General features: G+C 34.9%; 1 protein-coding gene and 2 non-coding genes across 5 annotated transcripts; all 3 read right to left on the minus strand.

The window, feature by feature from the left end:
• Positions 1 to 2,090: 2,090 nt before the first annotated feature.
• TRNAR-UCU lies at positions 2,091 to 2,162 on the minus strand. The gene has a single exon. It is a non-coding gene; the product is annotated as a tRNA-Arg (tRNA).
• A 2,547-nt stretch (positions 2,163 to 4,709) lies between these two features.
• Positions 4,710 to 4,781, minus strand: TRNAR-UCU. The gene has a single exon. It is a non-coding gene; the product is annotated as a tRNA-Arg (tRNA).
• Positions 4,782 to 7,941: 3,160 nt separating this feature from the next.
• Positions 7,942 to 15,963, minus strand: LOC116000976 (TNF receptor-associated factor homolog 1a). Of its 3 annotated transcripts, XM_031240855.1 has the most exons (14): positions 15,828 to 15,937; positions 15,276 to 15,331; positions 14,975 to 15,192; positions 14,323 to 14,434; positions 13,724 to 13,812; positions 13,558 to 13,626; positions 13,343 to 13,472; positions 12,907 to 13,065; positions 12,279 to 12,627; positions 11,318 to 11,430; positions 10,862 to 11,009; positions 10,204 to 10,673; positions 9,943 to 10,126; positions 7,942 to 9,676 (listed from the first exon to the last, which is right to left on the minus strand). In XM_031240855.1, exons 3-14 carry the CDS (start codon positions 15,150 to 15,152, stop codon positions 8,201 to 8,203), a joined length of 3,477 nt encoding a protein of 1,158 aa, XP_031096715.1. In that variant the 5' UTR covers positions 15,153 to 15,192; positions 15,276 to 15,331; positions 15,828 to 15,937; the 3' UTR covers positions 7,942 to 8,200. The 3 variants fall into 3 exon arrangements, with proteins under 3 accessions (XP_031096715.1, XP_031096714.1, XP_031096716.1); XM_031240854.1 differs by lacking the exon at positions 15,276 to 15,331 and having other exon boundaries at positions 15,828 to 15,963; XM_031240856.1 differs by lacking the exon at positions 15,276 to 15,331 and having other exon boundaries at positions 15,745 to 15,868.
• Positions 15,964 to 16,245: the final 282 nt, after the last annotated feature.

The raw sequence follows: 16,245 nt of genomic DNA on the forward strand, positions 1-16,245 counted from the left end.
ATAGCGGGTAGCGGGAATCGAACCCGCATCGTTAGCTTGGAAGGCTAGGGGTTATAGTCGACGTCGATTCAGTATTTTGAGCATCTCTAATTCAAAACCGAGCATGAAACTTTGGTTTCATTCGGCTCCTTTATGGAAATGAGTAAATTACGAGATCTATGATCTGAACAAAATTCTCAAAAAATTCTACCCATAACATCTACGTCAGCTTTTGGTCTGAATACAGACAAAACGAAATAGCTTTCTAGATGATCCCTCTAGAATAAGGGTGATTATAACAACAATCTTTCTAGTTACTCCGTTCTTTATTTCGATTTATTTCATATTAAATATAATATTTATTTCATCTTCTTTACTTTAAATGTTATTTAATTATTAAATAACATATTTAAAATATTATTCTATTAAATTTAAGTGAATATTCTAAATAATATTCGTAAATTGGTGAAATATAAATATTATTAGTTATTAGACTAATTCTTTAATATTCTTAGGATCCTGAGGAAAAGTATTTTTTTCCACCGAGCTAAAACAATATGTTGATGTCTCTAGTAAACCAAAGGCATCGTTTCATAGCTATTTTGCTTCAATCTCTTTCCTACAAAATACAAAATTGAAGATTTAGTTACGGTTAGAAATTTGAAAAGAACTTTCTATCTTCAGCCATGGATCCCTTACTCATACTTATTCAATTGGAAGTTTTGATCCAATTCTAATAATTCTGTTTCGTTATTTCATAATCCAATTTTTCAATGTCTAACCGACTTTTGGATACAAATCACGAGAATGCGTATTTTCTCCGGAATTGGTCATTGAGAGAAAAAGGATTCAATCCTTTTTAGAAATAAAGTTTTTGATCGGCATACGAACCAAGCCGAAGGATCCTTTAACTGTATAAAGGGGTATTAAAACGAATCACACTTTTACCACTAAACTATACCCGCTACAATCCGATTATTGTATACAAATATACCTTTTGTCGAACAGGGGAATTTTGATACTCAAAATAGGGTCATCACAAAATCGTTTTTCGTGGGGAGAGTCAAATTCAATTTGAATATATTTGAATATTAAGAACATTCAATAGAATCAATAGAATATAATTCTAATATAATATAGAATAATAAATAATATAAGAACTAATAAACATTTTTTTATTTCTAACTCTTTATTTAGAATTCGTTGGAACAAAAAAAGGCCCGGCTGAGTACTGACCAGGCCATGAGAATAAGAAGAGCCTTTCGAACAAAACCAACGCAAAGAAAAGAGGACCTCTTTAGCCTTCTTTCTTTTTTCTATTTTGGTTCTTTCAGGCTCTTCCTTATACCCCCTTTTTTTTTAATAAACGAAATTGATAATTTTTACAATTACAATATAATATATTTAATATTATATTAAAAAATCTAATTAGAATTAAAGAAGAAGAAAGATTCCTTAGTTTATGTGTAATGTAGCATAGGAATTATTTTCCATTACTGATGGACAAATATTCTTATCCGCCGATCTATTCAATGCTGGAATCAGACCTGCTATTAATGTGGGTATCTCTGTTTCCCGAGTGGGGTCTGCAGCTCAAATTAAAGCCATGAAACAGGTAGCTGGTAAATTAAAATTGGAACTGGCGCAATTCGCAGAATTAGAAGCCTTTGCACAATTTGCTTCTGATCTCGATAAAGCTAGTCAAAATCAATTGGCAAGAGGTCAACGATTACGTGAATTGCTTAAACAATCCCAATGCGCTCCTCTCTCGGTGGCAGAACAGATAATAACTATTTTTACTGGAATAAATGGTTATCTTGATTCATTAGAACTTGGACAGGTAAAGAAATTTATTGTTGAGTTACGTACTTACTTAAAAACTAATAAACCTCGGTTCGAAGAAATCATATCTTCTACTAAGATATTTACCGAGGAAGCAGAAGCCCTTTTGAAAGAAGCTATTCGGGACCAAATGGATCGTTTTCTACTTCAGCAACAAGTATAAAGAAATTTTGATCAAATTTCACTTTAATATCCAATCAAGCGTTTCGGATTTCAATAGTCAAAAGGTCTTTCGAGGTATCGAAATAAAAAAAAAAGATAGAAAGAATTGCGTCCAATAGGATTTGAACCTATACCAAAGGTTTAGAAGACCTCTACCCTATCCATTAGGCAATGGACGCTTTTCATTCTGATTTTTTCGTATTTTTGCTTTCCCACTTTTTCTTTGAAACAAAAAAAGAATCGGATTGGGATTATGGGATTATATGTGAGATATTTTTTTTTTTAATTCTATATTTACCAATTTCTATATTTACCAATATTCTAATTCGAAAGATCTCAAAATCGATATTTCGAATTCTAAATTCGAATCAAATGAAATTATTTCAATTTCAAATTTTTTGAATTGAAATTCAAAACAAATAAAAAAAGAAAATGAAAAAAAAAAATATCTATAATATTAAATTAAATAGAAGATTTCAATTCTATCTAATTAGAAGAAATTCGACATATCTATTTTGAATTGGAATTTTTTATTCTATTTTAATAGAATATATTTTCATTTTCTATGAATTCTGAAATTCCATTTCAATATTATCTTCAATTGTATGTTTGGCATTTTCTTATTTATTTATTATCAGTTTCAGTTAATGTGAATATAAATAGTTAAATCTAAATAGTTAATAGAAACTATAACTATATATAAATATAGAATATATCTAAAAGATAGCGGGTAGCGGGAATCGAACCCGCATCGTTAGCTTGGAAGGCTAGGGGTTATAGTCGACGTCGATTCAGTATTTTGAGCATCTCTAATTCAAAACCGAGCATGAAACTTTGGTTTCATTCGGCTCCTTTATGGAAATGAGTAAATTACGAGATCTATGATCTGAACAAAATTCTCAAAAAATTCTACCCATAACATCTACGTCAGCTTTTGGTCTGAATACAGACAAAACGAAATAGCTTTCTAGATGATCCCTCTAGAATAAGGGTGATTATAACAACAATCTTTCTAGTTACTCCGTTCTTTATTTCGATTTATTTCATATTAAATATAATATTTATTTCATCTTCTTTACTTTAAATGTTATTTAATTATTAAATAACATATTTAAAATATTATTCTATTAAATTTAAGTGAATATTCTAAATAATATTCGTAAATTGGTGAAATATAAATATTATTAGTTATTAGACTAATTCTTTAATATTCTTAGGATCCTGAGGAAAAGTATTTTTTTCCACCGAGCTAAAACAATATGTTGATGTCTCTAGTAAACCAAAGGCATCGTTTCATAGCTATTTTGCTTCAATCTCTTTCCTACAAAATACAAAATTGAAGATTTAGTTACGGTTAGAAATTTGAAAAGAACTTTCTATCTTCAGCCATGGATCCCTTACTCATACTTATTCAATTGGAAGTTTTGATCCAATTCTAATAATTCTGTTTCGTTATTTCATAATCCAATTTTTCAATGTCTAACCGACTTTTGGATACAAATCACGAGAATGCGTATTTTCTCCGGAATTGGTCATTGAGAGAAAAAGGATTCAATCCTTTTTAGAAATAAAGTTTTTGATCGGCATACGAACCAAGCCGAAGGATCCTTTAACTGTATAAAGGGGTATTAAAACGAATCACACTTTTACCACTAAACTATACCCGCTACAATCCGATTATTGTATACAAATATACCTTTTGTCGAACAGGGGAATTTTGATACTCAAAATAGGGTCATCACAAAATCGTTTTTCGTGGGGAGAGTCAAATTCAATTTGAATATATTTGAATATTAAGAACATTCAATAGAATCAATAGAATATAATTCTAATATAATATAGAATAATAAATAATATAAGAACTAATAAACATTTTTTTATTTCTAACTCTTTATTTAGAATTCGTTGGAACAAAAAAAGGCCCGGCTGAGTACTGACCAGGCCATGAGAATAAGAAGAGCCTTTCGAACAAAACCAACGCAAAGAAAAGAGGACCTCTTTAGCCTTCTTTCTTTTTTCTATTTTGGTTCTTTCAGGCTCTTCCTTATACCCCCTTTTTTTTTAATAAACGAAATTGATAATTTTTACAATTACAATATAATATATTTAATATTATATTAAAAAATCTAATTAGAATTAAAGAAGAAGAAAGATTCCTTAGTTTATGTGTAATGTAGCATAGGAATTATCCCGAGTGGGGTCTGCAGCTCAAATTAAAGCCATGAAACAGGTAGCTGGTAAATTAAAATTGGAACTGGCGCAATTCGCAGAATTAGAAGCCTTTGCACAATTTGCTTCTGATCTCGATAAAGCTAGTCAAAATCAATTGGCAAGAGGTCAACGATTACGTGAATTGCTTAAACAATCCCAATGCGCTCCTCTCTCGGTGGCAGAACAGATAATAACTATTTTTACTGGAATAAATGGTTATCTTGATTCATTAGAACTTGGACAGGTAAAGAAATTTATTGTTGAGTTACGTACTTACTTAAAAACTAATAAACCTCGGTTCGAAGAAATCATATCTTCTACTAAGATATTTACCGAGGAAGCAGAAGCCCTTTTGAAAGAAGCTATTCGGGACCAAATGGATCGTTTTCTACTTCAGCAACAAGTATAAAGAAATTTTGATCAAATTTCACTTTAATATCCAATCAAGCGTTTCGGATTTCAATAGTCAAAAGGTCTTTCGAGGTATCGAAATAAAAAAAAAAGATAGAAAGAATTGCGTCCAATAGGATTTGAACCTATACCAAAGGTTTAGAAGACCTCTACCCTATCCATTAGGCAATGGACGCTTTTCATTCTGATTTTTTCGTATTTTTGCTTTCCCACTTTTTCTTTGAAACAAAAAAAGAATCGGATTGGGATTATGGGATTATATGTGAGATATTTTTTTTTTTAATTCTATATTTACCAATTTCTATATTTACCAATATTCTAATTCGAAAGATCTCAAAATCGATATTTCGAATTCTAAATTCGAATCAAATGAAATTATTTCAATTTCAAATTTTTTGAATTGAAATTCAAAACAAATAAAAAAAGAAAATGAAAAAAAAAATATCTATAATATTAAATTAAATAGAAGATTTCAATTCTATCTAATTAGAAGAAATTCGACATATCTATTTTGAATTGGAATTTTTTATTCTATTTTAATAGAATATATTTTCATTTTCTATGAATTCTGAAATTCCATTTCAATATTATCTTCAATTGTATGTTTGGCATTTTCTTATTTATTTATTATCAGTTTCAGTTAATGTGAATATAAATAGTTAAATCTAAATAGTTAATAGAAACTATAACTATATATAAATATAGAATATATCTAACAGATAGCGGGTAGCGGGAATCGAACCCGCATCGTTAGCAGAGTTAATTTTCTCCATCAATCATATAAATATCAGATTTTCAAAGTGATTGAAAACTCCATTTCTAACTACAAACTTTTAGCTAGGTTTCCTATCACAAATATGTATATACATAATTTACACAAAAATATTGTGTATATATAATTTACACAAAGACTACAAAGTGTACATATGCATGCAGCATATCTGCAAATAAAATCAACAATTCCTATGAATTATAAATAATTTTTTTAAAAAAAAAATCGAAGAATAATATCAAGGAGCTTCGCTTCATTCCTTCTGATCAACCGCGAGCCGGAAAAGCGCCGGCGCCGGCGAAGTGCATTTCTTTGGGAGGGCAGCCGCCGGAGCCGCCACTTCCGCCGCCGGGGATTTGGGTGCAGCCGGAAGGTCCGGAAGAAGGAACATCACCTTTCTGCAGCGACTCAAGAAGAACCGCTACTTCTTCTTCTTCTTCTTCTCCTCCTCCATGCAAAATCCTTCCAGCTTTTCCCTGCTGGAAATGAAGAAGCAGCACAGTGAGTAGTATGAAAGTTATGCTAAAATACTTCATTTTTTGGGGCCTGCAGATTGATGGGTAATTGGGTATGAAGCTAGTTAGAGATGAAGAGGGTTTGAATGAAAATGGTGAAGATTTGGGGTGAGGATATGGGCATATTTATAGGGGGATTTTGAGGTTATCCAAATGGAAGGGGTTGAATGTTTTTGACTATTATTGGGTTCATGTGTTGAGTGGGTTTTGAACTTGTTGAATCCACGAGTCTCCATGGAATTTCTCCCCAACTTCCTAACTGTATATGTGAGCACCTAGTGTGTAGAGAGAGAGAGTTCATACATGGAAGAAAAGTTAGGTCCTTCTTTATGCTATTTTAATTTAAGGAAAAGTCAGCATGCAACTGCTACATAGACCGGCTAACCAATTCAAACCAAGAAGATCAATAAACAAATTTCTTCCTTCAGTTCAAATCAAGATTATTATCCATAGTTGACCGACTCAACCCAAAAATGTCTATAGACAACTCCGTGTCTTCTCAAATTAAGAAAACTAATAATAGACCGCTTCCACGATGAGTCAAATTTGAAACTTTTAAGATTAGCTTTCTCCAACCAATTTGGCTGAAATTGTTCATATTCTCTGTACTACTACATTCAATGAAAGAACTCTTAGGTTAACCGCATTAGTGATTTTTGAAAAGAGCATAGGTGATGTGGAGTAGAGGGGGAGAAATGTGAGGTCCTCCTTCAAGAAGTGGGTTTTTTGTGGTTCCCACGACACAGAATAAGAGAAGGTGGATGTGCAGACCTGCACGTTTCGCGCAAAAAAAATGGCGCCCCGCATGTTAGTGACCTTACTTTTTTCAATTTTTTCCTTTTCCTTCTTATTTTTCCATCCTCTCTCTCCTACTTGGCACCTCAAAAACCATTCTAAAAATCTCACTATTGAGGTTGCTATAATCTTAAGATGCGATGCATTTACTTGTACCTTTCTCCCAAACTCGAAAACAAAAATGTGTTTATTCATACATTTTTTTTTTCATTTTAAAAAGCATATATTCAATGAAAAATTCAAGAATTGAGATAAATGGAGGATAACTTTTTTGCATTTGACATCAAAAACTAATTGAAAAATCGAAATTCCAAAAAGAATATATATAGGAGTTAGGCTCATCCTCTTGAATATTGAGGCATGCAGCTGCGCTATTGAAAGTTGATTTGCCACATGGATTTGAAATGGGGATGAGAGACGTAAGTGATGATACCATGAAGCATCGCAAAAGCCCTATGAACGAACTTTCCCTATCAGATTCCTCGTACCAAACAGCAAAACGACAAGTGAATCTTATGTCAAACACTACCTTAATATAAGTACATTGAAACATCAGAATTTTCGAACATAATAAGACAAGAAATCCTAGGGCTTTGACTGTCCTATCCTTGTAGGATCAAAAATGGGTTAATATTAAGAGAAACTTTAATCAATCTGAAACTATTAACATTTTATTTATTTCAAAGTGACATGGCATAAAACATCTCACTATTTATTAATTAAAAATAAATTTAAGCATGAGGTAGCTTGCAAAATTTGCAAGGATTGCAAGTCTTAAAAATTATAACAAAAGTATAATATCTGGAGATAGTAACTTTGTCTTTTTTTTTAATCATTTTATAAAATTTAAATAATAATAATATTGATTAAATATATTTTTTTAATGTGATGTGAAAATGTGGACCCACTTTTAAAAGTATGTTAAAATTGCAGAGATGTAAAAAAAATTAATGAAAAATTACAAATTTGATGTGTAGAATTAAGACTTGCTTTTAAAAGTGAAAAAGTATTGCAAGGATAAGATAGCCTAATTACAATTATACAATTATACAAAGTTCCAATTCCAATGGGCCTTCTAGGTCTGAACCGGCAACTATGAATAAGTTAAACTAGTTTAGCTTATCATAAACCTTTTTTTTTTTTTGAAAGACCTTATCATAAATCTTTGTTGGCTAAAATCACAAATGATGCACACCCTCGAGTAGTGACTTAATTTCCCTCGTCGCTCATGGGGATAATGTTTGTCCGGTCTTATAAGTAAATTAAGCATAAATTAAGCACTGAGAATAGCAAATAAGCACAAACTTCTTGATCAGCAAACCCTAATCGGGCTGATAGCAAAGAGCCAAAGATATACTGAAAAATAATCATTAAAAAGAAAATAAAAATCTAGAGATCTAGACCTCACTCTTTACAAAATGTCACTCCAAATCTAAGGCTGAAGCTTTGCTCAAGTAAATATTACAACTGACATCAGCCAATTTTTGCGGGGAAGTTTCGTTTCAGCCATCTTTCACAGCCCGTTTGAAGGCCGGAACATTGCATAAGCGTTGACGCCACGTGCAACATTTGAGTATTCGGGAACATGATACGGGTAGCCAGCATCACTATCGATGTTCCTCATTCCAAGGTACGAGGGGTCGGGACCAACTACTTGCCAGTTGTTGGGAAATAGCCCGTCCATTTGGCCGTTGGCAAAACTTGGCGGGCTAGGCTGTGGGATCACGTCCCTGACAGCTTCGAAAAGGCCTACAGAGTAGCTGTGCTGGTACCCGTTATCATGATAACTTTGTGCCCGTTCAAACCTACAAGAGCTCATTGAGGGACCCATGTCAGATAACATACCGGTGTCGCTTGGGAAGGTGAACTGCTGAGTTTGATGGTTAGAACAGTTGCTGAGACTTTGAAATCTTGAATCCGGTTCTGAAGTCATCCCAATTCCAAGCTCGTCGTCCAGTAGGTCATTGATGATATCAAGATGTGGGAATTCATCTGCAAATGCACAGTAGGGCTGTCGGCCTGAGAGCTCTGATGTGGATGCAGCTGGAAACTGAGACGGAAGATGATCATGAGATCTGCCGTTAACTGGCATGTATGGATCGAGATTTCCAATGCCATTCACTAAAGGATGGTCAAGGGACATGGACATCCTCCTGCTGCTATCCCGTTTGGGGGAGCACTCATTCCATTGGGATCCATTCTGCAGCACTTCGTGATTCGCCATTCCATATGAAAAGTTAGGTCTAATTGGACTATGTTCTATTCGTTCTGGCCCCTGTGGTACCTGCGGTATGTACATCGCCCCTGAAATCAGAGTAGAAGGTTGATGGTATGACTGCAAGGCATTCGTCACCGAGCTTGGAGAATGAGGTTGAGTAAAACCAGCTGAATTTCCCGTAGCAGGAGAACCCATCATTGCATTTCGGTAGGACTGGGGAGTATAACTCTGTGTCGTAGGTGAAGGATCAGGGCCCAACCGACCAGCTGCACTCACTGAACGTGCCAGGTGCGGTGCTGTCTGAACCATGGAGACAACAGGGTTAGTTGGCCTAGGACCGGTGACTATTGGCGCACTCATGGGTCTTGATGTGACAGGCACTAGTTTTGAAGAGGCCTTTTCATTGGTGGAAGGAATTTGACGTGTCAATGGCCTGTCTGCAGCAATAGGAACTTGGAGGGTGGAAGGCTTTCCAATGGCTTTCAAATCAACAGATCTGTGGGCACTAGTCTTTGCAACTGCAACTGCAACTGCAGCTTCAGTTGATTTCACGGGTTTGGAAGATTTATCATTCAGTTTGGAGTTCTCGGTTGATGGGCTCTTGACAGAAGGCTCAGCAGAACCCAAGGTCTTCGACTCTGACTCTGACTGAAACGTAGACGATGTGTTCTTGGGAGGGCTCCTAGGAAAACATTGCACGCTTGTCTTATCTGACGAGGGTCCCACCTTATCAGCTACATTGAGCTTCTTTTGCTGTGGAACTGCTACTTCCTATAATACAGCAAGACTATAGCTCATCAATTTCTGTGATTATTAGAACAGAAATACACTAAAGGAGCCAGCAAAATGAAATTACAGGAATGACATTCCCATTGAAACTAATAAACCTTTTTTTAATTTTATCATACCATTTCCTTTTGGTATTGGTAAGTGCTATACTTCATTCCCAAAATAATAATAATAATAATAATAATAATAATAATAATAATAATAATGATGATGATGATCCTGGTTGGGAGAAGAAAAAGACAACCCACCTTCACAACAAGCTGCTCATGTGAAGAAAGAACAGTAGCTTGAGACTCGGATCCAGCCGTTCTGCAACTTCCAGATGTATCACTCAGTGGGCGCACATCAGAAATAGTGCCTAATATTTGACTCTGTGAATCATTAGCACATTTAGCTGCATTACAAGATGGCTTGCCCTGACGGTTCTTCCCTCTGGTAAGTTGAAATACAAAAATATTAGATCTATGTTGTTTGCATCAGCAATTAGCCAATGATTAAAAAGGACATACTTGCTAGGTGATTTCTGTTTCTTATGGTCTGAAAGGTTCCCTCTGTAAGGCCCATTCATAACAACTGAGCGGCTTGAGTCTGTGGAGCATGTTGAAGAACTGTCATCGATCACAGAAGGGATTTGACGCCCAACTATTCCATTTTGCTCTGGTGACAGGCCACTCAATGCACAGCAGCTCATTTCCGTAGAAGGATGAACTTCTGATGTGTCAGTATCCCAACTGACAGGGCTCACGTCTCTGTCTTCTGAATCGGGATTAAGTACTTCCGGAACACAGTCTACTGAATCCGAGATGTCTGAAACCTCTTCCAGTGTATCACGTTTGTCAAGTACACTTTCGGGTTCCTCATTCATGTCCTTTCCTTCACCACCAGTTGGTTCCTCTGAAGTCTTGTCTTGCAATGTGACATCGTGCCTTTCATCCTTCCCCTTATCCTTAGCTTTGCGGTTGTTGCGCTTTTGCTTTCCCTGAAGTACAAGGAATGATGAACTTTTATCCGCGTTTCAGTGATTCAATAAAGTTTTGTTTCAAACAAAACACCTCTCATGGGCTATTGCTGAATCCCAACACATTTATGCTGCTAATAACAAAGCAGACTACGCTATTCTCCCGAAAATGAAGAGCATCAAAATGAAGGTGCATTCAAATAGAAAACCTGTTTTTTCTTTGATTTCTTTTCCTTCACGGATGCTCCACGTTTTGATTTCTGCTCACCTTCTGCCATCCATGCAGCCTCCTCTTCACGGATGAGTTCCTCTTGCCTCTTTAGAGCAACAGCTTCCTGGTATGCAACCTCAATTTTACTGCATACAAAAAAATAAAAATAAATAAAACAATTGGATCATCACGAAACTTTAAAAGAAAACTTGACACACCCGGGTGAAACAAAATTTGCTCGACAAGTTTCAGAGCTTAAATTTATGTCCAGTTAAGCTAAATGGCTTTCAGAAAGTTCTAATAATGGATTTCCACAAGAGAAGAAATAAAACTAACAGAAAGTCCGACCAACAACATCAAACTTTAATCAATAACCTAAGAGAAAATTAAAAAATAAGAAATTTTGCAACCAAAGGTGAAGAACAGAGATAGGAAATAATTAATAATGGTTTACCTGAAAATTTGTGCCAGGACAAATATTTCAATGGTCCTACGACCCAGGTCAGTAAGGCGTCTTTCATCACGTTCAATGGAATCTTTATTGAAGTCATCTCCAGAAGCACCATCCTGACACCCCACCGCCAAAAAAAAATTTAAAAAAAATCAATGTCATTCTTCAAAAATCTATATAACATTATAAAATTCCATCCCCACCCTATATAGATTACATGGTTCATGATGGGTACAACTCTATACATACAATCTATATATATAGGGTCAAGATCTGATCCGGCCACTGCTTCCCGTGCGGTCTTGCACCACTATGTATGCACAAATGCACCACCACGTGTTCAGAAATGCACCAGAGTGTGCTGCATTTATATGGTGCATTTGTGCATTTTTGAACACGTGGTGGTGCATATGTACATACATGGTGGTGCAATCCGCACGGCCGTACGGGAACAGGGCGCCACATTTGAACCAGTATATATATAGATATCACGCCATACCTCCATTCCCACGCAATATAGATTGCAGGGATCACAAAGGATACAATTCTACACAAACTAAATATATAACATACGAAGTTCATCTGTGTTTATGGTATATGGATGGAAACTTTTCTGCCTGAAATAACATCATATGTCAGCTGTAAAATTATGGAGTAGCATTTTCTGAATATCACTACAAAAATATAATAATGTACAGAAAGCAACCAGAAGCAATGGATAGAAAAGAATGCTTGAGGCTTTTTGATAGACATGCAGCATTTGCCAGACGATGAGTTAATAGATTACAATTTACAAAGCACCTTCATTTTGACTATTTTTGCAAATTCAAATATAGCCAGATTTCAACTAAGATGCTCATCTGACTATCTGAGGCAGCAAAAAACAAAGCTCAAGACAAACACTTAAATGGATCTTATTTGCACAAAACATAACAGTATTCAATCATCTCAATTTACAATGTACCTTTATACGATTCTGAGGACCTTTCTCATCCTTTGGAGGCAGCTGCTCCAAGGCAGCCCTCTCGAGCAATAGAAGCACATCCTCCACCAAAACAAACATGTCTTTCTCCATCCGAATTATAGGAATAGATTGTTCCTCTACATCTAAATGTTTACCATTACCTTTCTTAGCCTTGTACTGACCTTCTAGAGCCTTAAGTCCACTGTATAAAGAATCCATGACCAAAGTAGATGTTACTTCTTTTTCTACGAAGAAGTGCTTCACAATAACTTTCAATATTGCATCTGATTTTTCTTTGGACATCCGGCGCCTGGAATTTTGGTCCATCCCCAGCCAGAAAGCACAGAAGCTAAAATAAAATAGGAAGAGAAACTCATTAAACTTCGCAAAATGGCTTAACCTAAGTTTCATAAAGCTAATATAATTCCAAGGCCAAAGAAGCTACGGTACTATGGACATCAAAAGTGTCAAGAAGTAATCTTCCATTGGAAAAGTACACATAAACAGATAAAACAACAATAATACTAATAATATAAACAACAATAATAGTAAGTAGTAGCCATACTAATTTTGTAATAGTAATAATAAAACAAAAAGGTATTAATAATTAAAGAGAAAGAACCTCTACCTTGACCATCTGGCTTTATCCTCTATCAATTTCCCAAGCTTGCCTCGCCGTTCTTCAACAAAACGTCGGCAGATTTGTTCAACATTTGTTAAATATACCCTAACAAGCTCTCGGCGATATTGATAGTCAAGGCACCGAAAGGGACGATCGGCTCTCTCCCTGAAAACAGCAGTTAAGATTCAGTTAATGTGCATCGTCATATATCTTATAATATCACTTCATATACATAAAAAGCTATCCATATGTGATATATTGCTAGTGAGCACCTCAAGACATCAATCAAATTTTCTAATTTAAAACTATACCCTAAATAACAAGAATGATTGACAACATTACAAAGACAATGTCAACATTTGTCTGCAGAAATAGAATGCACCCTTATAATCAAAAGGTAAATACAACAATGGAGTGATAATAAAATTTAAGGCTTAAAGACCTGATAACTTGGACTTGAGCCTTAATTATTAGTGTATCAGCATCAATAAACCCATCCAACACTTTTGATAGTTCCATAAATTTTTTCCAGCCCCAATCATGCTCTTTCTTCCAGAAACGATGTAAAGTATCTGCAGATATTCATAAGGGAATTTTAAAACTAAAGATCAACAGAGCCATAAGAAAGTGATCAAGGAACTATTCAAACTCACTAACCTGAATATTTGGACTTCTTTGGATCTTTATTAACTACAGCTATTGTGAACTGTGCAAAATGACTCCACCCTGCATTTATCAATTTGGAGAAAAGAGTATAAAAAACAAATAACAGACAACATTTATGAATAAAGGCAGATCAATATGAATTAACAATATAGTCAACCTGGAAGAAGCTTGTCATGATTAGCCACACAAAGAAAAAGAGAGAGATGATTGCAGACATCACAGCCCTGGGGATAAATCAAAATATACCTGCCACCACGAGTTGATTCAGAAAATGAATATGAAATAATCATTTAACTTAGGGACTCCTACCACATTAACGAAATAACATCTCAAACACAAATTTGTACTTTACCAGTCTGAAAATTTTCTGCTTAAGTGCTTAACTTTCAGCACATTGAAATTGCACCAGTGAAAAGAAACAAAACAACAAATATATGGGATATAAAACAAAACATCTGATCATTCAAGCGGAAACAATACTATGCAGCCAAAATTTGGCACTATTAAAGATATAATCTGCTAATCTGATACAACATTTACAAACTGAAAGAAGATCCCATCAGAAATTATACCACTATGGGATGCATGATGTTCCAGATCAAGACATGATAATGGCAAACATGAACATCTAGAAAAATATAGAACAAAAGTAACTGTATACAACCAGTAGAAATGACAGCTCCACAAATAAGCACTATGATTGCGCAACAATTAAAGACACATGCTTAACAGTGCTTTTGTTATAAAATACCATACCATTTGTAGCCGCCAACCTCAAATGCATTACTCCGAAGTTCTCTCTTGTTAATTTGTGAAAATTTATCAATCTTCCACGTATACTTTCCAAACAGCTCAGAAGGTTTAGGTCCTAGAAGTCAGTAAATAAGAGGATGATGTATTTGAAGATTAACCAATCCCTCACCAAATAAAGCATAGATGATAGAACCAGCACACAAGGACGAGGGAGAATACGAAACCAATACACTGCCCCCAAAAGTCCAGTAAGCATTCATTGGCATTTATCAGATGATAATACCCAGAACCATACTACTCTGGAGAAGACAGACTAGTTAACACTTAGAAAACAAATCTCAAAACAACAATGAGATTAGATCCTAATGAGCAGTATCTGGTGATTGGTGAACTTGATCAAAATCTTAGAGTCTTAGAGATGATTGAGTACTATTGCCAATTCAATACAGTAGGTTTGCATGATGAATGGATATTTAGCAGAAAACATAAAATATTTTCCAGGATTAAAATTTTCAAAACATATAATATTAGCAGAAAACTCTTTTGTAAATTAAAATCTTGAGTGTATGAGATAAACAGTGGAAAGTAGAATCAGAATCTTCCAATGCAATAAATATGAACATGGATAATTGAGACAAGATACAAGTACTACCACCTTCATCGTCACCGTCACTGTCCCAGAAAGGAGGTGATGTTGATGGAATTCCATTTTCAACTTGTTCAGAAGACCTCCACTCAGCCAGTGCTTCACCAAACTGGCACCGCTGCTGCTCACTTGATACTCCCTCCAATGATCTTCCCACTCCAGCCTCCTCAGTATCAATTGTAGCCATTTCCCTCTCCACAACTCCCACAAAATTTCACCAACTACACCTGTTTCGCCACAAAGTTATCAGACCCCATTAGAAATTGAGAAACATAGGTCCGCATAAAATCTAAGTGCAGTAAATCCATACCTAAAAGGTGGAGCAGACACAACTCTCTGAGCTCCATAGTAAACATATCCAAATTTCTGTACATGTGCCTATTTAAACTTATTATTATAGTCAACTAAGTCCTAGTTGAGGTGGGAAAAAACTATTCATTATGAAGTCCAAACACACTCCCACCACATTTTACAATCCTATTCATAGATTCAGAACTCAAACTATAAATTCATCATCAAAGTCCAGTGATTCCCAATAAACCCTTAGAAATTTTACCTTAAACACTAAATGGAAAGTACATACATATATACATGTCTACCAAGGGATAGAATCAAACTCCACAGTTCATCAAATTAAATAAATTAAAAAGTTCATCAATTGAATCCTGAATCGGGTAAAACTCCCATAAATTAAATGAAACTTAGGCAACAGGGTGTGAATTCAAAATCCCAAATTCCAACAAAAACATTAGAAACTAGGAATTGCCAGAAATACTCACATCCAAAAGGCAAAACCTAAAGCAGAAAGAAAAGAGAATCACGAGTGGATGCAAAGATAATCAGATCAGGTAAAAGCGCAGACCTTAAGCAAAAAGGGAGCTTTGTCAATGGTGAACGGATGAAGAGGAAGCTGTAGTGAGAAAGAAAAAATAGAGAGATTTGAGAGGCCAAAGAAGGAGAAGAAGAGCAAAGGCGGAAATGAAAATATATAAATTAATTTCAATCCATTTTACTATTTATATATATATATCGCCCCTGCGTGTGTCTGTGGAAGGAAGGTCTGAGTAATGTGTAGCCGTGTAGGTTACCATAATTATTGTATAGGTTTTATGGATTACATCTTTTTCACTATGCAAAATTTATTCAATTAAAATTTCTATTATGTGTCAATTAGAGACTTAAGTAGAGAAAGAAGAGGGTTTTTAGATGTGTGAATTGGGCCTAAGATGAAGGTTTAAAGATTGGAGTGTAAAATTTGAGATTTTGTCGGTCAAAATATG

The sequence above is a fragment of the Ipomoea triloba genome, chromosome 13 (genome assembly GCF_003576645.1).
Source record: "Ipomoea triloba cultivar NCNSP0323 chromosome 13, ASM357664v1".
NCBI lineage: Eukaryota > Viridiplantae > Streptophyta > Magnoliopsida > Solanales > Convolvulaceae > Ipomoea > Ipomoea triloba.